Consider the following 26119-nt stretch of genomic DNA (forward strand, 5'->3'; position numbering starts at 1 on the left):
GCTCTCAAAATTTTTGATTAATCAGAAAGTATTTACTTATTACTATGCTGTCAGTGATTATTAATTAAATATCCCAGTTGGATTCCAGGCAGATAAATAGAAAATTCTATTCCAGTTTTTCTTTTTCTTAGTCTTTCTTAGTCTTACTTTTTCTTGCTCTTCACCCACACAACCCAACTTTATTAATCTTTTCCGCATTAGTAAGTCTTGTGTCTCGACAATACTCGGTTGTTTGAGTGAGTTATTATATCATTCTTCTGTTTCTCTCAACAGAAAATATTAAAATAGTTTCTTCTATTTTCTTGTAGTTCACAGATAAATCCAGTATTCTCTCTTGCTAATTTCCTCTCCCAATTTGCCTGATCCAACTGATCAACCTAGCTTCAAACAGCTTACATAATAACTTATTCATTATATGGATTACTCTTCTCAGGGAAAAGCTCCCCTATATTCCAAACCACATTGGCCCTTTCTTGTTGAGGTACATTGCAGGGCTATGCTTTTTTTTTTTTTTTTTTTGGATTAAATTTCTCCAGCGACTTTGATCTCCTTTCTCATAGCATACTTTTCATGATTACAATCACAGATGTCCAGAATCATATCATTCCCCTCTATTGAATGGTCTCAACATTTACATCTTTTGGAAGGCATATGAACTAGCAAAGTCTATATGTTGGATAAGATCCAATTAGGGTCTTGTAACTGGAAATCTATTTTAATCCATTCAAATGCTACTCCTTTAACAATGCAGCATGCTATTCCCCTTCTTCATGACTGCATTCTTTGACAATGATGTCATGTGGATCCTTGGCACACTAATTCTCCTTTGTTTTCTGCACAATTAATTAGACATTGTTTCCATGTAGTGATTTCTTGTTGCTTCCATTTGCTCCCAAATTTAGAGCTCAAGTCTTGCTCCCAGGGGAACCAATGGGAGTTTTGCCATGGACTTCAGTGGGAGCAGCATGGATTTCAGTGGGACTTCACTGGACACTTAGGGTACAGCTACAATGGAATAAAAGACCCATGCCAAGCCTCAGTTGGCTCAGGTCAGCTGACTCAAGCTCACAGGGCTGCAGGGCAAAAAAAAATGGCGGTATAGACATTTGTGTTTGGGCTGGAGCTTGTACTCTGGGACCCTGGCTTGGGTTCCGGTCCAAGCCTGAATGTCTACACAGCAATTTTACAGCCCTGCAGCCCGAACCCCTTGAGCCAGAGTCAGCTGACCCAGGCTAGCGTGGATGTTTAATTGCTGCCGAGACGTATCCTTAGTATCCTATATTTTACCTTAACACTTTTCAGCATCTGCCCCAGGTACTGAGTGATGCAATTTTCAACTAAAACCAAGAAAACACAGGAGTCCAAATCTATCGATTTGATATCAAGTTCAATATGACAAAAGCAGGCTTCAACTTTGTATAGAGCAAAGTATGTACAGGGCTTCTATTTTTCAGGGTCTATTAATATAATTTGGGGGGTTATTTTTAGCAATTTTTGAGGATTATGTAAATGTTCAAAAATTGGAGGGTTTCAGGGCTCTTTTTGTATAGACTATAACGAGTGATGTATATTGTTTACATTACTCATTACTATAGTATATCTTTGTAACATTCCCTAGTGCACTTTATCATAGTACTGCTTCAAATATTGCTACATTGAAGGGCACTAGGGAAACTTTAATGCGCATCAGCAGAGTCCACATGCACCAATTAACAAGCAACACATTAGCGTGCTTTAGAAAACAGCTCCCCATAATGCATATTACTGCTCCATGTTCGGGATGTAAAAGTGTAACCGTTTAAATGGCAATTGGCTGTCTAAACGTTTTAAATAGCTGATTACTGTTTAAACTGGGAAGGGGAGGGGAGTGGCAGCTGGGCTCAGCTCCCCATGAGCGAGAGCAGCTAGGCAGCTCTTGCTGGCAGGGAGGCTTGGAGCCCAGCATGGGAAAGTAGGGGTAGCCACAGCTGGGCTCTGGAGCGGCGGGGAGGCTTGCTGCCTAGCACAGGGGGAGGCTGTAGCTGGGCAGCTCTCACTTGGCAGTGAGGAGCCGAGCCAAGCCCAGCATGGCTCCCCACCCCCACATTTAACTATTTAAAAGTTCTATTTTTAGAACGTTTAAGCAGATTTTTAATGAAAATAAATTGTACATCCCTACTCCATGTAGAGAAGCCCTTAGATACAAGTCACCATTGCCAGTGTTTTTCCAGTGTTTATTGGGTAAATGCCAATTTTTGGCATTGGGTTTTTTTATTGGTGTTTATCAGTTATAACCAAAAATTAGAAGCCCTAGGTATGTATCACATTGGCCCTTTCTTAACAGAGTGAAAAATTCTGTTAGTAGAGCTCCAGGGTGATCTCTGAAGTTATTCATTTGGATGATAATGTTCTCTCCAAGGCAATATTATGCAGATGACTTACAAAAAAAACAATAAAAATGGGAAAAAACCTCATATAGTAACCTCCTAAAGCACTAGTTAAATCTAGGGATGAACCAGAACCTTAAATCCAACTCCTTGCTTCAAATTTAAGCTATGTGTGGGAGGATAGGGAAGGGAGGGGAGAAGAGTGTGTGCAAAGAGACTTGTTTTGAATCTGAACTCTCTCTTCCAGTTCTGTGTCTGGGTCAGATACAGATTTTTAGATCTAGTTCAGATGTACCCCAAGGTGATGAAAGTTTAATGAAATCACATTTCAGCACTGTCAAATCTAAAGCAAAAACGAACACCTACTTTGGCCCACCTACTTTGGCTACTTATCTTAAGGTCTGTCTACATTGCAATTAAAAATCTGTGCCACCAAGTCTCAGAGCCTGGGTCAGCTGATGGGCTCACATGGTTTGGGCTGTGGGCCTATGAAATTGCAGTGTAGACGTTCAGGCTTGCGAGGGTCTTCGAGCCCAGGTTCAATCCCAAGCCCAAACATCTCTATTGTTATTTTATAGCCCTGCGAGCCCAAGTCAGCTGACCCAGGCCACCTGTGCCATGCTGTAGATCTTTTACTGCAGTATTGACCTACCCAAAGAGTCTGAATGTCAACTGCGCAGTCCATCTCCACTTAAAGCTAGAGATGTGAATATTTCTTAAGAGCAAGCTTGTGCCTCTTGTTTGGTTCCCCACTATATCCAAAATGACCTCAATTAAAAAGTCATTGGAGAAGAAAGTCATGATGAATTTTAAGTAATTAATTTAGGCTATGTCTATACTACAAGACCTAGTAGTGTGATTGCCTTGCCTGTGTGCAGGGACTCATGGTAGTTTGATGACAGCTATCACGAGTAGTAGCATAGCTATGGTAGCATGGACAGCAGCAGCGGAGGCACAGCTGAGCTATGCCCAGTATGTACCTACTGTTTTCAGGTGGATTTGTACTCGGCATGACTCAAGGGTCCCTCCACTACCACTGCCTGTGATACCATGGTTACGCTGCTATTTATATTCTCACTAGCTCTCATCAAGTTACCACGAACACGTGTATACAAGTAGGGGGGAATCACATCCTTCCCTGGTAGCGCAGACATAGCCTTAGTCATAGGAAAAGCTTGAGGCATAAAGAGTGGGTTGTTAGGTATGAAAATAAAGGCAGTAAAAGAAGTGCTGTCCCTTACTGATGCAACTTTCTGGATAATGCTTTTCTTCAAAACAAATAATGCATACAATCATAGGCGTGCGCACGAGATGTGCCCAGGCACACCCTAATGCAGGGGTGTCAAAGATACACCCTAATGCAGGAGTGTAAAATAGGAAGACACAAGGAGGTGCTACCGAAATGCGTGGATCAGCGCATTTTTTCGACGGCAGACAAGAGGCAGCAAGGAATAGTGAAGTGAAATTGACAAGCTGCCGCCGAAATTGAAGGATCAGGGCTGATTTTTCGGCAGAGAGAAAGATGGGATGGGAAACTGGAATGTGAAATTGATAAGCTGCAGTAGCAATTGAAGGAGCTGGCAGATTTTGCGGGGGTGGCTGAAATTGACACCTCTGAAAATATGAAAATTCCCTGGGCGCACACCCTAATCCCTGGGCGCACACCCTAATGAAATGTGCTGCGCACGCCTATGCATAAAATATGTGATGTATTCTATGCATGAGTCAGGAGCAGCTCAGATAGTTGTGCAACTGTGATAGTGAAGTGTTTGAGTCTATTCCCTAGCCAGTAATACTTAGAAAGATCAACAGCTATTCAGAGAGGTTTAGATATTTCCAGTAAAAATCCTCTCTCTCAAGAGGATCAGTGTTTGAACCAGAGGTACTGGGCCAACCTTGGTATAAACTCCACTGAAGATAATAAAGTTGCATCAGAGCTGAATTGAGTCCACTATCATCTTTGCCCACCCCTTCAACTATTAGTCACTATCAAACTGTCTCCTATTTTCCAAAAAGGGGATCTCAGAGAGGAATACTGTTTGGGCTGCAACTTCTTCTTCTTTCTTTTTTTTTTTTTTTTTTTTTTAAATTAGTGTTACAGTAGCTCTTGATACTTGTCTTTTAGCATATTTTCTGCAGAGGAAGCAGAAAAAATTATTGTTGTTCAACACTAATGTAAACTTGCTTTCTCAGCTTGGCAACCATTGGCATTTTACAGAGGGCTCATTCTACTGCCTCTGCGTCTGCCAAAATGGACTGGAAACTTGCCAGGGAGCTTTATTGCTAATAGCTGTATTAAGGTTACAAAAGTTTGATCTACCCACTGTTGGTTTGGGGAGCTTCGCTACCATGATTGTCTTCGGGAGGTTCTGATGTTGAATAGCTCTTCGAGGACACTGACTGCTGGGATCTTTTTAACTATTGTCAAGTTTCCCTTGTGATTTCCCCAGCTCTCAATACAGAGGCGGGGACACATTGTTATTTAATACTTATATGAAAGTAGCACCCAGAATGCCCAGTCAGGATCGGGACTCCACTGTGGACTATACAAAATATGTGTGCAGGCACAGTACCTGCCTGAGGTGCTCACAGTCTAGTAATCACTGAACTTTGCTTCTAAGCTTTGTTTGTTCAGTTACTCTCTCCATCACTAATAGTCGAGGAAAGACCCATTTAATGTGCAGTATTGCCCTTCTGCTAGGAGCACGGGAAGATTCTTGTTCTCCTGAACTGGCATCACAATAATGAAAAATAAATAACTACAAATCCAGAGGTCCAAATAAGCATACATTCCCCCTTGCTCTTTGTTGGCTTTCAGGAATATCAGGGCACTAGGCCCTTGTCACTACCATCTGTTTAGCCTTGAGTCTTCATCTAACATGCCAAAGAAAGAGAAAAATCACCTACACCACCAAATCCAGGCAAGGTGATCTCATAGTCAAAGCATTTTTACCCTAGGGAGTGTTCTACTGGCTCCCACTCTTACAGAAGTTTGAATTTTCTAGACACACATGGCAGTGGATCATGGAAGTGGTCATATAGGGTGACCAGATAGCAAGTGGGAAAAATCGGGATGGGGGTGGAGGGTAGTAGGTGCCTCTTTAAAAAAAAGCCCTGAATATCAAGACTGTCCTTATAAAATCGGGACATCTGGTCACCCTACGGTCATAAGAAGCAACAGATTGTGCCACAAGGAGAAAAAAGGAGTTGAGTTTCTTCACAGAATTCTCTCCTTTCCTTAAACTATGCTGTGGAACCATCATCATTATTAATATTTATGGAGTGCTGACATTCTCAGTGCTGTACAGGACAGAATATCAGAAGAACTGGACATAAGGAAGGAGACAAAAAGGCCCAGCCAACCACGCCATGATTACTACAGGAAAAGGAAACTTCTAACTATTCACTTTCCAACAGTGATCTGAAAGATTCCAAGTAATTTCTGCAGCCAGTCTTTGACTGAATACATTGATCCCATTTTTTGTACCGGCCCATTGACAATGGGTGCTTATATCTCCCATCTGTGTGTGCAGTAATGTTTCCTATTCATGTTGTATTTTCCAAGGTCATTTACTCTCCACAAGGCAGAACACAGCAGAACAAAAAAACAAAGCAAACCTATTAAGAGTGTCTATAGTGTACTCTGTATTATCCCACAGAGATACAATTTAGCCCTCATTGCACCAGGAAAAAAAAATCCTCGCAGTACAGTGAAAGCAGAAAAGCCTCATGTGTTCCCAGGAAATCAGGGTCTTATTCAGCTACGGAAGTGATCTGCGAGAGGGCATGTGCTTCCTGAGTGAGTCAGGATTGCGGAAGTGGTTGTAGTGGATACTCACCAGCCCACAAGCCTGCTAGGGCTGTGGGTGGGAGGGAGAACAAGTGAGCAGTGTAGAGCATGTCTGCTTCAATAGAGAAGATTACCTAGGCTCTGCTCTTCTAAATCAGAACAAAGTCTCAATACCACTGTCATTCCCACAAGACGAGATAGATCAAAAGAGTTAAGTTGAAAGGAAAGAAGATTAAGAAGAAAGAAGATTAAAATACAGTACAAATTTTGGACATAGCAGGACTACAGTGATTTCACATCATCACCAACTCCTATTTTACAGGCAGTGTTTGAATTATAATGACACTCAGCCAAGAGTCTTGAAAGTATAAGCAAATGCCTCTGATACAGAGATGAATGTACCAGTGAGAATGAGAAGATGCTGCCAGGAAATAATGTGACAGGAGAAATGTTCTTAAAGGAATATGAACAAATTGCCAGGGAGTATTACTTAATACTTGGGGGGGGGGGGGGGGGGGTTTGGAGACTTAACTCTTTTGCAAAAGCAAATCCAAACAGCACTAAAAGATTCTTTACCGCAGTGGCAGATGGCTGAAATATTCTTCTAGAAGAGTCCCACAAAGAAGGAGATTATCAGCAAAGGAGGCAGGTTAAGGGCAGGAAAGAAAATGGTGCTGTACTTTCCTCCGGTACCATCAGCCAACCAACTCTTTTTTTCTTGTAAACTACGATGCTCATTTTCAACCTACATTTTACTTTTTTCCCCCATCCGCCTTACAAAATGCTTAACACACCTCAAAAGCCCTCCTACCCCCTGCATTCCTTCTTAGTGTCTGCATGGCACACATTACTGTTGTCTGGCCCTTATATGCTTTTACACATTAGCTAAATTTAGTAGTTGGGGCCTGTTCCTGGTGTGCACTCCTGCGGGGGTACAGAAGCAGGGGCATGGAGAATGAGGGCACAGGGAACCATCCCCGTGTTTGTGCAGGACCTGCCATATCTTGAGTTCTGTGGGGCAAATCAAGTGCCCACGTCTACAGGTGCGGAGGTCCCGCTGGGAGTGTGGTTCCCCTGTGCAAGGAGGAGACTGGACCCAGTGTGTCTGCAACATCTTGGAAGCACAGAGCACCCCACATGGCATGGCTGTGCAGCAGGGACACTTCCAAAGGACAAAGGGATGCTCAGTGTTTGCCGGAGCGACAGCCATTGGGGTGTGGTACCTCGGTAGCCACTTCATGGCCTGGCCAGGAGGATTCTTCTTCCTCATCCATGCTAGACAGAAATTTTTCCTCATGAGCACATGGGCATGTGAGAGCACCAGGGGCAGCACTACCACTTCAACCAGAGCACGCTTACACCAAGCCCTGCCCCACTTACACACTGACTGAAAGAGCACCTAGTGCCCTCTTGTAAAAGATTGTTACAGTTACCACTCCCTGCACTGGCAGAACACCTCTAGCCATTACCACTCCTGCAGTTCCCCTCTATCCACAGACTGCAGCACTAACTAGTTAGGCCATAATAGAACAGCCCCATATGTTCAAAATTAATTAACGTTCTTCACTCAGCCCATTTAAAGGGGGAGAAAATAATCAAGCTTGTGGTTTGTTTCGTTGCTAATAATCAGGCAGTGCTTAGCTCATCAGTATGTTTCAGTTGTATCCCATCCTTATTATCAACATTAAAATTTATAGCAGTCATTTGAATTTTATTATACAAATTATATAAGAATAAAAGAAAGAATTAACAATGGCCTCCACTGTGAATCTAACCATTTAAATTATCCATATTAATTAATTTACATTAAAAACTTTCTTTCCCATATCTTGTACTAAATAATGCAGGCATGTATAATTACACAGCTGCATTTCTATTTTTAGGCTTTGAGTGGTTTATAAATCACTCATCCTACGCATCATAGATTGTAGACCAGCAACAAGAATACAGCTTTACACTCAGGCATAATACGCTCCTAATTTATTATCCACTATATCTCTATGAATGCACGCATGCACACACGCACATACAGTAGAACTGTTTATTTTAGTACAAGAGGGGCTACTCTCATATTTGAATTATATTATTTTCACACTCCCAGCCAGCCTCTGCAGGTAAAAAAATGTTGCTTGCCTGATGTAAGAAAATTACCAGTATAAATAATTTTTTGCTAATATTTCAAATCTGAAAATACAACAAAAATTAATTGACAGCAGAAATTAATAGCTTAATTTGCAGAGGTGCTGAGCACCAATGGGCAGAGAGTCTGCAGACACTCAGCACCCTGGCAAATCAGGCCATCCTTACCTAATTTGTTCCAGATTTACAATATTTTCTATATTAAACGTGAGCAGACATTGAGATATAGTTATAGGGATCCATATATGCCACTTCAGACCCTTCACAAATGTCACTGCTGTTGGGAAATATCTATGGTTAAGACATGGACACTTGAAGGCCTGCATGAATAAAAGCTGTTGACTTTTATATACCTTGGATGGTATATTAGGATGTCAGGATGTTCAGATGTATCATTAGTTCCTGGCAATAGTTCCCATCTCTATTCCATCAGCACCTCAGAAAGATCTACCAGGGCTAGGGATGTGCCGTAGGAGGTGACTTGTGAGCATTTTTAGGGTGTCATTTGCAACTTGTTTAGGCACCCAACTTTAAAGAACCGCATCATGCTGCCCAAATTGGACATGAATATTTTAATTTGTTGCCAAAATTTAGATTGTATGTAGGCAGAAAGAAATATTTACGAGATACAGCCATACTGATTGTGGCCTAAGTGTCACTGAAGTAAATACAGCTTCATTTGTTTCTAGAGCTGGGTGGAGAATGGTCAGTTCCGTTCCGCAGAGGATTTTGAGATTTCAGAATGTAGTTTCATTCCAAATCGGAATGAAAACTAAACTTTTCAAAGTTCTCCATGAAAAAGCTGCCTGGACCCCTAGCAGCCCACCACATGGGAAGCCGGGCAGCTTGGGGAACCTGGAAGCCCTGTGAGCCCAGACTCCAGGACAATCCACGCAGCAGGCTGGGCCAGAGCTGGGGACCGTGGTGGCTCCAGGTGTGAGGCAGCATAGTTAGAGGGCTGTCCTGGAGCTGGGAGCCCCAGCTCTGGGACAGTCCACCTGGAGAGCTTCCTTGAGCCAGGGACCCTGGGAGCTGAAGCTTCTGAGGAGCTGCAAATCTAGGAGCATGGGAGCTGAGACTTCCAAGGCTTCCAGTCTCTGGGTCAGCCCAGCAAGTGTGCTGCCAAGGAGCTAAGAACCTGGAAGCCTGGGCTCCCCACCATCCTGCCAGGGTGGGTGAGCTGGCAGGAAACCAGGCCATCAAAGCTGACATTATCTCATGGAATATTTAGATTTCAATGAATCACCAAATTCTGACCCCAAAAAATTAAAAAGTTTCCTCAAAATGTTTCTGACCAGCTCTGTTTCGATGTGACACTTTCCAAGCTATCTATACATACATCTGAAGCTCGTCACCTCTACATGCTGCAAACTTCTTCAAACATTTGTACATGCATCTAGCACACCACTCACTGAAAACTTCTTCAAACATGCAAACCGTGCTTAGTTCTCAATCCTGCAATGAACTCTGCTCTTGCAGACCACTGTCTTCCATTTTTAACAGTCCAAAGTTAAAAGAAAATGCTGCTTGTAATTCAAATACAATCATCAGATCTTTAATTTGGATGTGGAATGGAATGAACTCTTTCTCAACAAGAAAATGCTGTTTCCAAGACACAATTTCTCCTTTTTGTACAAAATACGTTTCTATCTTGGTGCTGCATTTTCATATATGATAGAGATATAGGGACATACTCCCTGCCCCCAAGTCTGGTTAACAAAGATCACTTCTAACAGCCTAACCTCAGGCTGTCCTCAGGAACTTTTTTTAATCAAACCACTGTATTTCCTGTATATAAATGCACACTGTCAATGCAGTTCTATTGAACAGACTGAAGTATTTCAGGCCTTTAGTTGAAGATGAATGACCATTTTTTATAAGCAGAACAGCTGTGAAATGTAGAGAGCAGGAAAACAACAAACTATTTCATTCAAATTCATGAAGTTTTTTTTACATTCTCCAGTGTGTTCAGTATTTTTATTATTAATATTCCTAATAATACCTAAGATTTTTACTGTAATGTGAAATGGAGGCTGTAACTCCACCACTTAAAGAACAGATCAATTTTCCCTGGATTTGGTGCAACAATTGCAGTCAACCATCTGTGAGCCCTTAAAGAGAAACCTTCGGTTTGCACGGTTGCTGATCACATTGCTTTTCTGAGGTCTTTCAGAGCATCTTATTGGTGTAATTAGATTCAATAAAACAACATTCTGTGGTTGTGTTTTATTGGGCCTTGCAGTTGATTAAATTGATGAGCTATCACCAACTCTCAGCTTTGCTTGGTGCATTTCTTTTAGGGGGATATTTATGTTATATGGTTTGTTTTATTTTTTTTAATAAAATGGTCAGATGTGTTTTATGGTGTCTGATGATACATAGATCACGATTTGAAGCACTAGCAATTCTTTCTGATATATGAAGAACATAGCATACTAGAAAAAGCTGTTACACAGCCTAACATCTCAATGACTGCAGTCCACTGCAGGAAGAGATTCTGCATAGCAGGGTGAATAGGAGATAGCGGCATACAACAGAATGAAAGTCTGCAGACTAGCAGGGACCAATATCTACATACAGCTTAGACTAGATTGTGAGTAGCTGCATGTCCTCACTATGACTGGTTATATCGATAGAAAATGTGGTGCACCTTAAACAGGTATGCAAGGGTGCCCTGCACTGCTGTCTGATGCAATGACTTTTGGGCCATTTTCACACTACTTTTTGGGGATAACAGCAATTTGCCCATGGACTTCTGAGAATTAAGAGTAAAGTTCCCACAAGCCCACGTTTTCCATCCTGCAGCCTGCACAGCTCAGCACAATCCTCATTACCATTGCTAATACAGGACACACAATTCTCCTGTATCTGCATAACTTCAACAACTGCTGCTACCGCTGGTGGTGTGGTGATGAAGAGGAGACACTTGAGTATGCTGAATGCATGATGAACACAGCAAATAAAAGCGTCAGGTTGTTGCTAGCATTCATGGAGCAACTCCACGCGGTGGATAGGGGCTTCTGGGACTGAGAAGTAAGCACAGATTGGTGGGATCTCATCAGAATGCAGAGTAGGGATGATGAGCAGTGGTTGCAGAACTTTCAGATATGAAATGCCACCCCAGTCCGCCAGGGCAGGGACACTAGCATGAGAGCAGCACCGACTGCATGAGAGCAGCAAAAACGAGTGGCAATCGCATTGTAGAAGCTTACAGTGCCCGAGTGCTATCAGTCAGAGGGGGCTGTTGTCATCCATATGTGCAAGGCCGTTAAGCATCTCCTACTGCACAGGACTGTGAATCTCAGCAATGTGCAAGAAATAGTAGATTGATAGATTTGAAGCAATGGGGTTCCCAGACTGTGGTGAGGCGATAGAGTGGATGCATATCCCTAGAGTGGCACTACCGTACCTTGCCTTACCTTGTACATCATCAGAAAGGGATACTTTTCCATTGTTATGCAAGCACTAGTGGATGACCAGAAATACTTCACTGACATCAATGTAGGCTGGTCAGGCCAGGTGCATGAGGCTTACATCTTTAACAATAAAGGACTTTTCTAAAAGCTGCAAGGAGGGACATTCTTCCCCAAACGGCGCACTCACACTGGTGATGTTGAAATGTCAGTAGTGACCTTGGGGACCCAGCCTACCCCTTGCTCATGAAACCATACATGAGGCACCTTGACAGAACTAAGGAAAGATTCAACTACCAACTGAGCAGGTGCAGGATGACTACTGAATGTGTGCTTGGTAGACTCAAAGCTCGCTGGTGACGTTAGTGACAAGACTAGATCTCAGCCAGGCAAACATTCCTATGATTATTGTTGCATGTTATATATTACATAATACTTGTGAAGCGAAGGGTGAAAGGCTACCAGCAGGATGGAGGTGGATCAGCCATCTGCTCAATTTGAAAAGCCAGAGACAATGGATATTAAAAAAGCAAACCAGGGAGCTATAGAGTTGAGGGAGGCCTTACAAGATCTTTCGAACTGACAGCCATAATACAGTCACAGGATGCTTTTGACAACTCATGTGCCTTCATGTATACAGACCTTAAATATGGGTGAGGTTATTGACTCCTGTTATGAACTTGGTAATGCGGCATGTCTGCTTAGGGCAAACTAATAAATATACTCTTAGAGTTTCAAAAAATAAAACACTGGGTGCAAATAAAGAGGAAACAAAGTTAAAGTGCAAATAAACAAGTTAAAATCATTTTAGAAACACTGTAAAAGAGTGACCCATACTTATAAAAACCAGGGAAAACAATAAATACATATTAAAAAACATATTGCAATGTTTCTTTCCTGTTAAAAATAAATAGCGCACTGTGTTTGCTGTGGTTATCACAGGTCAGTGTAGGTGTTCTCCTTGTTTTCTCCTGGAACAGAAAGGTAGTAGTAAGCATTCATGCCATGCTGCTACCAGTTATGCTAGGGGTATAGGGAGCAGGGATCATGGAATTTTCCCATGAATTGGAAAGTTCTCTTGTGAAAGGTCTTTGGGCATTTAGCTCAACAATTTTCTATAACATGCATTTGTTGCATAAGCAAAGCTACAGTGCCTGCTGCACTTCCCAATGAACCTCTCTGTCCCTTTGCCTCTCCCTCCAGCAATTGCTCTCTCCATTTCTAGTCCTTCACCAATTCCCAAGTTCACAGTCAGCAGCTGCAGAAGATTGGAGGATCTCGGAGAACATATCCTCCCTGGTCCACTTCTTTCTTTGCTTGATCTGGCTTATGTGTTTAGCAGACATGGAGGGGGCACCTCTCAAGACCACCACGGCTGATAAAAACAGAGAAACACTGTCACCTTGTGAGGTGCAATCCAGACCAGTGACAAGATGTGTCAGACCCTGTAACCTCGGGTGCCTGAAATGTCCTGCTGCTGCAGCTCCTAGCCTGGAATGCTCACAGCCAGCCTACCAGCATGTCCCTCAGACCCTGAGTCTCTGTGTGTGCTAGACACCCTTGGTTCAGCAGCTCTGGCCCCAGAAGTTTGTCTACAGCCCCACTCTGGCTCCCACCAGCCTTGGTTACAACCAACAAGGTGACCCCAACACACACCCAGCATCCAATTTCCCTGAAACTGTGTGACCTGAAATGTCCAGCCCTCACCTAGACCATGCGGAGAAATAAGTTTGTTGCTCCTTTAAAGAGACTTAAGCACATTACATATTATTAACTTAACTGGAATAAAAACACCCTTCCCTTCAAACAAAGCACTTAGTTTATAGTAAAAATAAAAAAATAATTATTAACAACAGGACACAGGTTAAGTGATGCCAAGTAAAAGAAATAAAAGTAGAAATGGTTACAAGTAAATAAAAGTGAAGACATGCACCTGAAAGTCTAAAACAATCTAGCAAGATACAGGCTTTGTTCAAGATGATTTCTCTCACCAATCTTCCTTATTCCCAGCCATGGCTGACTTTCCCCTAGTCAAGACCTTACACAGAAGTATAAGATGCTGGCTTGCCTGGTCTTCCTAGGTAAAAGATCTTTATCTAAGAAGGTTTCTCACCTATATTCAGTTCCCAGAGACTTCAACTCCTCCTGGGTTGAAGGACTCATCTTTCTCACCTAGTGATGTCTAGTAATGGATGCCAAAGACGGTTTCTCTCTTTTCTTATATCTTCCAAAGGTCAATGATCTTGTTTAAAGAGGCAGGATGATCTCATGCTATTTTTCCTTTCCTGTGGTTTTCCCATTCCCCCACTGATTTCTAAGTAAATGGGGCTTCTATTGTTTTTGGTCACACCTTGCTTAATTTCTTTGGAGACAGACAGACAACTGACACATTTCTCCTGTCTCAGAGAGACCAGTTTCATTGCATCATTTCACAATTATATTAATCACCAGTGTGTCATTAGCATTCAAAAAAGACCTTACTCAATACATTTTTATAATACAGTAATGCTGCTTACAATCAGTTGATTCAATTATTATCATTTGAGGTTCAGACCCTCCTGACTTTATAGTCCAGATAAAGTTCCTCTCTCCTATTGGGGAGCAGACACAATGCTGTCTCTTCTACCAGTCTCTGACTGAGGACTAGGCTGGTCAGGGAAGCAAATACACATTCCTTTGCCTAAAGCAGATCTGTTTACCAACACCCCCTGACATGCCTGGCTTAAACACATTTTAGTCATCATTCCAGCATATATCCATAGGTCTTAATACATACTGGGCACATATATCAAGGAAGAATATTAATGATCAGTGAATTATTAGTTTTCCAGTGATATCTTACCTGATACCTTTTAGACACAGATTATAACCATAGTGAGTTGAGGTACCCTGAATTGGTCAGGCCAGCTGAAACTCATTACTGATACCAGTGAGCCCTGGCATAGGGATGCTCTTAGGGTCACAGATACATCATTGGATTTACAGTTGCAATGAAAAGGCAAAGATAAGTCTCAAAACTCCCTTAGCATTTTTTACTAAAGGTCTTTATGGGAATAACTGTTAATTGTAACTTTATCTTTGGAGTTCTTTAGTACAGTGACATGCTGCAGCTCAAGCCATGGCAAATATGGACTAGCATTTGCAGAGGCTGGGAAGGAGGAGGGGGAGAGCCATTATTGCACAGGAGTCTGGGTGCCCCGGGTGTGAGTATAGATTGGCTTAGCAGAATCTGATATTTAATTTTGCTGAATAATATCAATGTTTATTTTTAATCATTTTTAGATGACCAATTTCTATGTTCACGGTTGTGTGAAATTATGGGGGACAGGTGGGTCAACCAGTAATTATTGAATGACAGTAGACATTTAGATTAAAAAAGTTAAAGTTTATAAACTGTTAAAATGCAAATTAATATTACATGTCAAAATATACAAAGTAAAGACCCTTAAATCAACACATCATAGGTGTTTTTTCTATTCATACACTGGTCCATTTGTAAGAAACCTAAAGATTGTGTCCATAAAGTTTTCAGTTCCCACATCTGGGAGGTTTAAAAAAACTTTTCTTCAGGCCTTTTGTTGCTGGAATGTGTAATTATTTGTTAGAGCCAGTGGACAATTCCAGATTTCAAAAGTTCTCCAAATGTGAGGTTGTATCATTGCAGTATAAAACACTGAGCTGCCTAAACTAGTCTTGTGGAGAGGCACATGCAGTGTTTGTCTTGAACTTTTCTGAACAGACTGAATGATCTTTCCACAGACACTGAAGTTACTGGCAATGGGAATGCATGTCATGCCACAGTGAACATGACAGGCATTGACTGGGTTTCATTTCTCCAATATTCAAGTGCTGTTATATTCTGTCATTATAGAGCACTTCACGCAACATGCACAAGTCAAAATCATGCTTGAACTCTTCTGCCTTGCAGGAGAAAATATGCAGCATATTTTTATATATGCTAAACTAGTGTGACATCTGACCCTTGAAAAATGGATCAAACACTTTACAGTTGGCAAAAAAGAGATGCTGATCCATATAGCGTTTGAAGAGTACATTGCAGGATATGGTTGCCTTCAATTTGCTTTGAAATTCTGATGTGAAATCATGCATTGCAGATTAAAGGAATTGCCGTTTGGAGCCTGCTGACTTGAGTTCCACTTCTTTTAAGGCATTATCTACATCTGCAGCAACTTGTAAATTGCAGTAAAGCAGCATATCAATGTGATGTATCAGGGGTATATTATTTTTCCATTTGAAAATGAACATTGTGTATTTTTCCTCAAAATACATAAAGAAAAGATAACTTACAATACATTCTTGCTGGTTTCCATCAGCCTCGACCATCCAGCATAGTTTCATTTCTTTCTTTAATGAGGCTCCATCCTCTTCTTTAATGAGAAAGTCTGTCACCCTGGCTTATGAACATGAATGAATTTTTCTGCCTTGAGCCTGGAAAACCAGTGTGATGGTATAAGACAAGGGAACACAAAAAAAAACCCAATAGGGTGACACTGCTTCTTCTACACTTTAAAAAACGCTCACTTTGCCTGTTGGCATGCTTACGCATTGCTGGAGAACATACCACCAATCTGTTGATGTTGTGGAACTCATCGGTTTTGACTGCATGATCAATGACTTAATGCAAAAGATGAGCAACACATGGAATGTACTGTAGATGCGGATGCATTTCTTTCATGTCCATTACCAGGCGCTGCATGTACATCATGGAGTCACTACTGACTGCTATGCAGTTTTCCTACGTTTGACTGTACTCTTGCAACATGTCTTGAATCCAAATCAAAATGATCCCTGCATTGCACTGAAGAACAACAGAGGATTTTAATAGAATAGCATTTATTGATTTATTTTTGTCACTATAGAACATGGCGAGGATGTTAATTGCTGGCTGTCTAGCAAGCTCTGGGGTTTCCATCAATTACTAAAGAGAATTTCTCACCACTCAAAAGATCTTTAATTGCAGCTTGCTGGTGAGCGAAAAACGGCAGGCAGATATTTTTCTTCCAGCCAGCCACATTCTGGACAAGTGCATGCTGCTTGTGCATACTTGTGAAGCAGAGCTAACAAAAAGTTCATGCCACAGACAGTATTCATTGGAATCACCTGAAACCATAAGATGAGTACCAGATCATGTGGAAAATCCACAGATTCTTCCTCCTTTTATCTCATTCTTCCCAAACAGGCTTTCATTGAAGCCTGGGCTATCTTTGCTAGACTTCCTTTTAATTTCAAATGAGACTCAATGTTCAAATGCTCAGTAATATGAAAATCAATAGATGTCTGTTTCACAAACTTTACATCTCCCTTTCCAGACTTTTTCACCATTTTAAATTCGAGATCAGGGTATTCACTTCTGGCAGCTGTGATCCCTCAGAAGTGAAGTTCAAAATTGTGACCAGAACACCCACTGTGACAGGGAAAGAGGCATTGTGGTAAAGCTGCTGGAGAACTGTTAGGGTTGACACAGGTAATGAAGTTGGGCAGCTCCATTGACCAGTGCATAAGTTGTGGGGAGGCGGGACAGGGGGGCATTGCCTTGACTCCTTTAAGGCACCCTGGGCCTCAGGAAGTAGAGACTACCCTAAAGACATATACTGTCTGGCCATTAGCAGACCGCACACAGGGAGAGGTGCGGAAGAAAGAACTCCACAGCCTAGCTTTAAATTAGCATATGTGACATAAGTGAAACTCAGGGTATGTCTATACTGACGGCGGCGATCTTTTTAGATCGATTGAGTGGTCAGTGTAGAGCCACTCAATCGATCAGGAAGCCGATGTAGTAAAACCACTTCCTCAAGTGGTATTGCACTGTGTCGATGGGAACTGCATTCCGGTCGGCGCAGTGCAGTGAAGACTCCGCGCAGAAGGGAAGCACAGCAGTAGCTCTGCATAGCTTGCGTAACTCCCGTTGAGTGCCGCCAAATCGCCAGGTAAATGTAGACCAGGCCTTACACTGTATCATTGCTTCCTTATTGTTTCCAAATGCATTTACATCATCAGTGAAAGCCTGTGACTGATCAACAGCTTCAGTCAAATAATTCTGTTGGATCAGCATGGCTCCTGAAGACCCGATACAGAAGTGCCACAGGCATCCCTCAACCACATGCAACAACAAAAATCCAGTTGCCTCTAGCATTTTTCAACATGACCGGTTTGTCCATCCCACCAGTTTACTTGGTGACTGTTGGAGGCTCAGTACAATTTGAGTTGCTTGACCACTGTCGTACAGACTTAGCATAGCTTTAGTTGCTTGCTTGGCTATTCTGACCCCTGTAGCATGACATCTTCCAGTTGGCAGAGATGAATAGGGCTACTCTAACCTTATAGATGTCTGAGTTTCTGCACACCACGGCACATCATAAGACAAAATACAGATACTGTATGCTTGCAGCTGCACATAGATAACGGTGATGGGAACAAGGTATCCTTGAACATCTGGGGGTACACTGTTTCATTGTCAAGGGACATACTTTTACTCCGCCCCTCCTATCACCAGATATTGTTTTGATGACCCCAATTATCATGGTGAGAATGGAATGTAGTAAAGGGTGGAAACCCAATGTAGGTAATTAGCATATATGATAATGAGAAAAAGATAATTAGGTGAAGGTTGTGTAAGTCACTACTTAGACAAAGGGGGCCGCTCCATCAACACCTGACTCCGCGGGAGGTGCTGCTGGTCAGACCAGAGGCCACTGACTCCCTGGTGGGGCCCCTGAAGAAAGCCGTTCCTTTATAGAGCCTTCTGAGTGACTGCTTAGTTCTCTAGGCTTAGTGAGTATGATATATTGTAGTTAATTTTAGGCTTTGTATTTAACTAGTATGTTTATAGAAAACATTGCACATTAAACCTTATTGATCTGCAAATAGGGCGAACCGTGTCTCACTGGTATCCACACTGATCACAAAGTGTCTAGTATCAACAGTGATCAGATTTTTTAAAGCAAATGACCACCAGCCCCCAAAATGGTCTTTTTCCAAAAAAAATGGTACTCTGGTTCTTTTCCAATAAAATTTCCAAAGTGCACTTTCAGGTTTCTGAGCTTCAAACGAAATATTCTCATTGAAGCTTGTCCATGCTCTTTTGCAACTTTGTAATTTTCATGGGCACAGATGGAAAGGAAAAAGGATGCAGTTGTTATTGAATGTCAAGTATCTGGGAAAAAGAGCTTCAGTTCCACATCTTCTTAAATCTTCTACTTTACAGAATTACACAGATACAGCATAATTCCAAGGCCAGGCTATATGCCGTGAGCCAAATCCTGAAGTCTTACTCCATTTTCACACAAGGATTACTTCTGCACTACTGAAGTTAGTGGAAGTTTTAGTATTAACTTCAATGGGAGAAGCAGCCCATTCACCCTTAATCAAGCGTGTGGATTTTGCTCAAGTAAGGACTGAATTTTGGCCCTATGTCAATTAGTGATGAACAAAATATTCCAATAGTGTCATTGGAGCTGCAGGATTTATTGTAATCAGTCTTAGGGTTTTGCTCTGTAAGTCAACGATCGGTAGCTAATGTAAATGGAACAAGCTGACTTTTTACTAGAGATGTAAAACATCAAACGGTTAATTGTTTAACCGGTAAGTATTAGTCATGCTGCTTAGTGCATGAATTAAATGTTGCCTAATGTGCAGTAGCATGGCTCGGCATGTGCACATCAAAAACACCACAGCAATACCAGCAAATATGTACCAATCACAGGCACTGACTCCTCCTTTCGCTGGTGGATGCTGGTGGGGCCTTGAGGAAGAGGCGAAGCCGGTGGGGGTAGGAGGGGGAAAGAGGTGGAGTGGGGGCAGGAAGAGGTGGAAAGCAGCTGGGGCCACAGTCACAGCTGGCCCTGATCTCAGACCAGGGCCGCTCCCAGCCAATCAACTGATGGGCAGCCAAATTTATCCATGCATTTATCTGGCAGAGAAGTCAAAGGAATTATATCAGAGATTAATTTGGCCCTTGGTCTTCTAAACCCTGATCTAATATTAACCCTATGTGGATCATCTAAGAAGAAGAAGATGAATTTGGATTCCTTTGATGGAAGAGAAGTCTGCTGTTAACAATTCTACCCTGGTACTACCCAAGAAGGAAGAATATAACCCTAGTATTCAGTCACAAAATATTTTCTACAGTTGTCCTTACTATGGAATTATTTTGTAACAGTTACCAACTAAAAGTAAACATATATACTGTAAGCAACTATGTTCTGCACACTGGCAAATGCTTTTGCCTTTCATCCTCAACACGGCATTTTCTTACTTTATTTCATTACTGAAAAGAAATTATTAAAAGGCGGAAGATGGGAACAGAGAGAAAACGAAAAGATTTTGTTATTATAACTGAGAAACTGAGGTTTCTCTTAGTAAATACTTAAAAACACCAGACTACTTTATATATAGGGCCAAACTAAAAAGTCAGATGAAGTCAAAGTATTTACTTCTGATTTATGTCAGTGTAACAGAGCACAGCAATAGGCCCACAGAGATGTGCTGGGGACAAGGTTGGGTTTTCTCAAACCAAAACAAGGGTGGTTTTAATCTAGGTTTCATTTTACCTGAACCACCACAATTCAGGCATTTCAGATAAAAGGATTTACTCTCAGCTCATTTTTATAATGGGAAAACCTGAGTTATTTTGCAAAACCAAGTTTCAAGTTTGCAATTTGGTGATTCAGATTCAGATGTCAGATAGGGTGAGAAAAGGATAAAAGGCTCCAGTTCTGGCCTCTCTCTCTTTTAACTCAGATAATTTAAATCTAATATGAAAAATCCTGTTAAAATCCTGAACAGTTACTAGTGACCGAACATTTTTCTACTTCTTCACAGGTTGGAGAGCTCATTCCAATTCCTAGTGGGCAGGAACCTACATCACAAAAACCACCATCACAATTGGGTGCTGTTTGAGGGAAGAAAATTAATTAGCATGGAGTCTGAACTACACTTTAACTGCTATCCTATTCCTATGAAATGTCACAAAATGACAGATCATCATCTCTGAAGCCTAATTACAACCACATAATGCACTTGTTCAATGCATTTAGACAATCTATTAAAATGAATGAATGAAATTCCTATGCCGTTGACATCAGTGGGAGTTACATGTTCAGAGAAAGGGTAGAATATGGATGGCCCCTTTTGCTCTTGCAATCACAGTGCAGATTCAGTAGGCAACAGAGCATCATTTTACATAGTCAAGGCTCTACGGCATAACTGGATATTACTCCATTGACTTAATTTGAGTTTTGCTGCTTAGAGTTATAAGTTATATACTTCACTCTCATTAAATAAAATTTTACACTCTGGAAGAGACCGTACATCTGCACTAACAGGAAGAGCACTGAGTTGGATTTGGATTTAAAGCAGAAAGTATCAAAAGATCTACTTCCACTGAAGTGTTATTATACAGTTCTACCACTACTCTTGATAGTAACATCAACTAGTTAGAAGACCGAATGTAAAACAGAGAGGGTTCTAAATAGAACCAAGGTATCCACCATTTTAAGACATCTATAAAAACAAAATTCCACCTTAGGGTTCTAATGACAAATCACTCGGTATCTTCTCCAATGGCTGACAGTGCCACCAGAATTCCTCATGTAATTAAAACCTTGCAGATCTATAATATACATCTACTTGATAGCAGCCTTTAACTACCTGAAAGGGGGTTCCAGGGAGGATGGAAGTAGGCTCCAACCGTTTTGCCATTTAAATGGTTTTTCCGAAGCATTTTTCTTTTTTGTTTAAAAAGTAGTAGCCTGAAGAGTTCTCCGCAAAGTATCAGTTGCAACATATTTTGTTATTCAAATGTTAAGCAAATCTTTGTCAGTGGTGACTGATTTTTTTCTAAACCATTGCTATCTATTGTACATACATATAACCTTAAACAGATTTATAATCAGTTATAAAAGCACAATACAATAATGGGAGTTCCTACCTTTTTCAGGAACCGGACTCCATAGGTAAATATATAAAGGTAAAATGTAAATCTCCACCTGCAAAAGGTAAAATAGATTGTCTCTAAGATATTAGGTTTACATATTTTGCAGCACAACATTTCATCTCCCATCGTATCATAAGCTCAATGCACATTGACCAATCAACATAAATTCTAGCAGACTTTTCATTCAGAAGATGGTTTCTAGTCACTAGGGCCTTGATTTAGAAAAGTTCTTGAGGACGTGCTTCATTCTTGCTGAAATAAATGGGAGTCAAGCACTTGCTAAAAGTGCAGCAAATGCCTAAGAGTTTACCAGATTAGTATTCTTTCTTTTTATGCAATTGAGTTCTTTAGGACATATTTGCTTCCTTTGGCCCAAACTGCAGGGAGTTTTGCATGAATGTGGATAACAAGATTGGGTTTTTGGCTACAAAGCAACAATTAAAGCATCAAATTTTGACTGATTTCCTTATGTTTAAAGAACTTTTGTTTGTATTTTAAACTTAGTACACAGGATAAAACCCTTCCTGTTGTCAGAGCAGTGCAAGAAAGTGAAACATAACACCTCCCAACAGTGCTTTTAAGCTACTTGTCCTCATATCTCAGCACTAACAAGAGAGTATCTTATGTTTTTAGCAACTAAAACATGAGGTTCTTTATATTACAAAAATGTGTCCTGCTGAAGGAAGCATCATCATCCAAGTGAGACTGGAGCTCCATAGTGGGTTCTAACTACTAGTTCCTGGGGTGGGGAATGACTTTCCCAGAGATCTCAGGTAAAAAGCTGATAAACATATCTGCAAGACCACATATGGTTGGCTCTCCAAAGGTTTTGTTATTATGACTTATATGATCTAGAAGCTCCTAATTAAAGAATGTTCCTAACTTTTCCCCTTCCTCATACCCTTGACACTGTAAGTCTGTCTCTCGGGGGCTCCTTAGAGAGGCAGGGAAAGCACAGATTAGAGCATGGGGCTCAGGGTTTGTCTACACTTACAGAGCTGCACCAGTGCAGGTAGGCCACTGTAGCACTTAGTGAAGATGCCACCTATGCTGATAGGAGAGCTTCTCCCATTGGCGCAGGTACTCCATGTCCCCAAGAGGCAGCTGCTATGTCAACTGGAGAAGCTCTCCCTTTGACATAATAGTGTTTACGCTGGAGGTTAGGTTGGAATAAATGTGTCACAGAGGGGCGTGTATTTTCCGCCTCCCTGAGTGACATAGTTATACCAACATAAGTTGGTAGTGTAGACGAAGCCTGAAATGCAACAGAAAACCCAACTGAAGTCCCAGTGGGAGCCTGACCTACTCAAAGAAGTCAGTAAATCAGCCCGGACTAGACACCATCTGCCTGGGAGGTAGGTGCCAGACCCAACCAGAGGACAGAGCCAAACAGATACAATCCAGCCAGAGACAACTGAGGAAGGAAGAAAACCAGACTGGACTTGACCAGGCTCCCAGGGTAGGGACCCACAAGACCCACCCAGCGCCTGGCTCAGAAAATACAAGTCACTGGGAAGTGGGTGGAGATCTGGGCAAAGCCTAACACAACATAATTGCTGGAGAAAATTGCTGGATTCCCTGGAGAGGCAGGTGTGGCTACACACATGGGAGGTAAACAACAGTGGCTTTTCAGTTAGTGGTGCTTACGTCTGTCAGGGTCCCCAACATTACAGCACTGTGAAATTGACCAATTTTCAAATCCTTTGTTCATGAAATTGACTAGAATGGACTGTGAATTTGGTAGGGCCCTAAATATATCTACACATGTTTACTTAAGCAGTTATATAGCTTATGTAATGTTTATTCAGATTCTTAATTTTTACATTTTTTTATTACGTTAGCTCACAGTGAATTTACTAAATGATTACATTTTTATTTGTGTTTCGTGTCAAATACTATTTGGATGGTAATTCAAATTCAGTTAAAAATACAACAAACAGAATTTATTTATTTTTATTAAATAATACTACCTTCATAGGGCTGGGTACGTAAGTGGAAAAAATGCTTAACAAAAAGTTTATCAAAACATGTATTTGAATTTAAAACTAATTGAATTGATTGTTTCTGGTCAGCATATCTTTCAAGAGTTTAGAACTAGTAGATCTCATCCTCTCACACCTAGTTATTATTCACAGTTTAGAAAAGGAAAACAAGCTTTCCTGCTCTCTTAACTCCCAGTTGGTTTCTTAACTTTGCATGAACTAGCCACTGAATTGAAGTAAATGAAGAAAATATTCTCTCCATATCTGCAGAAAAGACTACTTTTGTCAAAAGCTGGTTTAGCACTTCAATAAACTGGGTCCAGTTGCTTAGCCAGCTGTTCAGTGATTTGACTTTCTTTAAATCTTGACATGTACCACTTAGTATTATTTTTTTTATTTAATTAAAATGATTAATAGATTATAGAACGTTTAGGCCTTGATATAAGATATCACTTTCAAACTTAATATTAAATAGGTTTTAAAAAAATAAACCTGTCTTTACATTTAATTTAAAAAGTCCCTGAGCTTCATTAACAAGCAATACTAACATGTTCTGGAGGAAAGAACTAACTGATACTGGAGCACTAAACATCTCTAGTAAAATGTACTATTTACTACCTTCTGTCTGCTCAGTAAAATTGTTTGGTTACTGTTAATTGCCACTGAAGCATTTTAGTGCATTTTTGGAGTAGATTCTAGGGAAGGCACATTGCTTTGTTTAAGAGGTCAGGCCATCAGTACAGAAGTGATCCTTACAAGCAACTAAAAGGAAAGGTCACATCTAATTTACAAAAATATCACGAAGGACAAATTGGGCAGAAAGTGTGTGTAAAAATGCCAGTGAGATTCAAAATGTGACTGGTCTAGCTGAACAGAAGCAGCCTCTTGTTCACCTATAAAATACAGAGCTGCAGAGACGAAATTGCATAACTGGTAATACAGAAATATTGGCCCTCCCAAAAAGGTTCCCCAGGAACAGCTGCAAAAACCTATTATTCAGATAAAGAATGTCACCTCTGATACTGGAAAGTCTTCCTTCTAGTTATGCGCAGGCAGGAAATAGCCAGGATAGCGAGATAAATGTAATAGTTTCCTTATGAGCCAGGTACTGGGGCAGTGAAACTGACCCTGTAACTGCGAAGTTATACAATTCATGGGGTGGAGTTTGCAAGACTGATTGATTTTTTGCATTGGCACAATCAATGAGAATAATTCACAACTATAACTTTAAATTATAACTATAATATGTTTTACTCCATGGAAAATATTACTGCTGAGACCCTTCCTTTCCTCTACTGCCCAACCTCCTCTCACACTCAGACAAAATGTGAGCAGTTACAAAGTTACAATAACTACCTTTCAATGATAGCTGTCTGCTTTAACAACCTCCCAATATGATCGTTGTTGCATGTTTCTCAAGGAAGCGTACATAAAATTGCTTTGGTCACTTGCAACTTGTGGATGAAGGACACACTACTTCATGTAGCCTTAGAAAGTCTCTCACTCTGAGGAGTTCATAGATTTCAGACATACGTTCATGGTGAATTTTTAAATGGTTGAACTCTCGGGCTTCACCATCCACACAGTTCTCCAAGGAGGTTTCTTTTGGCTAGCCCTGCAGAAGGCCAAGGAAACCTGTGACTGTAGTATTTTGCTACAGCAGCCACAGCAGAGAAAGAAACGCTTTACCCTGAGATGTGCAAATCCAGAAACACTGACTTTTACACCTCATTTTGCATATGAGGCCCATTATTTTGAAGACAGAATGCTGAATCATCCTGAAGTCTAATGAAAGACAGAGCAAAACTCCCATTGACTTTAATGGTGCAAGGATCTCACCTATAGTCTTATTGCGCAAAACCAGGGACCAGAATTCATGAGGAAATCTATTCACGAGTTATTCAATGACCTATAGTGTTGGACAAGTGTCATAAAGTAAAATTGTGTCAAAGAATGGCAGAATCTGCATCAATCAACTTTTGCAATAAGTTATTCAGTTCGTTCTAGCAGTAGGCCATCTTAAGCTTGTTCTCCAAACATCTGAAAAACAACTGCAAAAGATTTTCTCTTACTTCATGTCAGGCAGCTTATTTTCCTGATGGCTTCAAAGGAAATTTCGCCTGGTTTAGCACCAAGGATCAAGTCCTGATCCCCTGCATAAGGCCCAGGGGGCTCTCCCACACAATGTATGTATAGTCCTACATTGGTTTATTGTTTCAATTAACAGGAAAACATCTGAGACCACTATGAGAATAGACACATATTAACTATATCATTAATAATATCAATATTAATAACCTGAATTCATTTAGGTTTGGAAGAAAAATACTGTAACTGGTTTAACTACTTAAATAATCAATTGACTGACAGTTAACATGAAGTATTCAGTGAAGTTTAACTGCTACATGGTCTATACAGTCAGCAAACATCAATGACCTTACCAATCAGTTGGTATTTAGTTGATATGTCTTATT

At 40.9% G+C, this 26119-nt stretch overlaps 1 protein-coding gene across 1 annotated transcript in view; it reads right to left on the bottom strand.

The window, feature by feature from the left end:
- The window catches only part of CERS6 (ceramide synthase 6), a 206732-nt gene that overhangs the window by 78083 nt on the left and 102530 nt on the right, over positions 1 to 26119 (bottom strand). Inside the window, exon 4 of the mRNA XM_067549300.1 lies at positions 21658 to 21715. Within this exon, the coding sequence (XP_067405401.1) occupies positions 21658 to 21715 (58 nt within the window). The remainder of the gene's footprint in view (positions 1 to 21657; positions 21716 to 26119) is intronic.

Source organism: Emydura macquarii, unplaced genomic scaffold (genome assembly GCF_026122565.2).
Source record: "Emydura macquarii macquarii isolate MOO-44397 ecotype Brisbane River unplaced genomic scaffold, CSIRO-AGI_Emac_v2 contig_1253, whole genome shotgun sequence".
Taxonomy (NCBI): domain Eukaryota; kingdom Metazoa; phylum Chordata; order Testudines; family Chelidae; genus Emydura; species Emydura macquarii.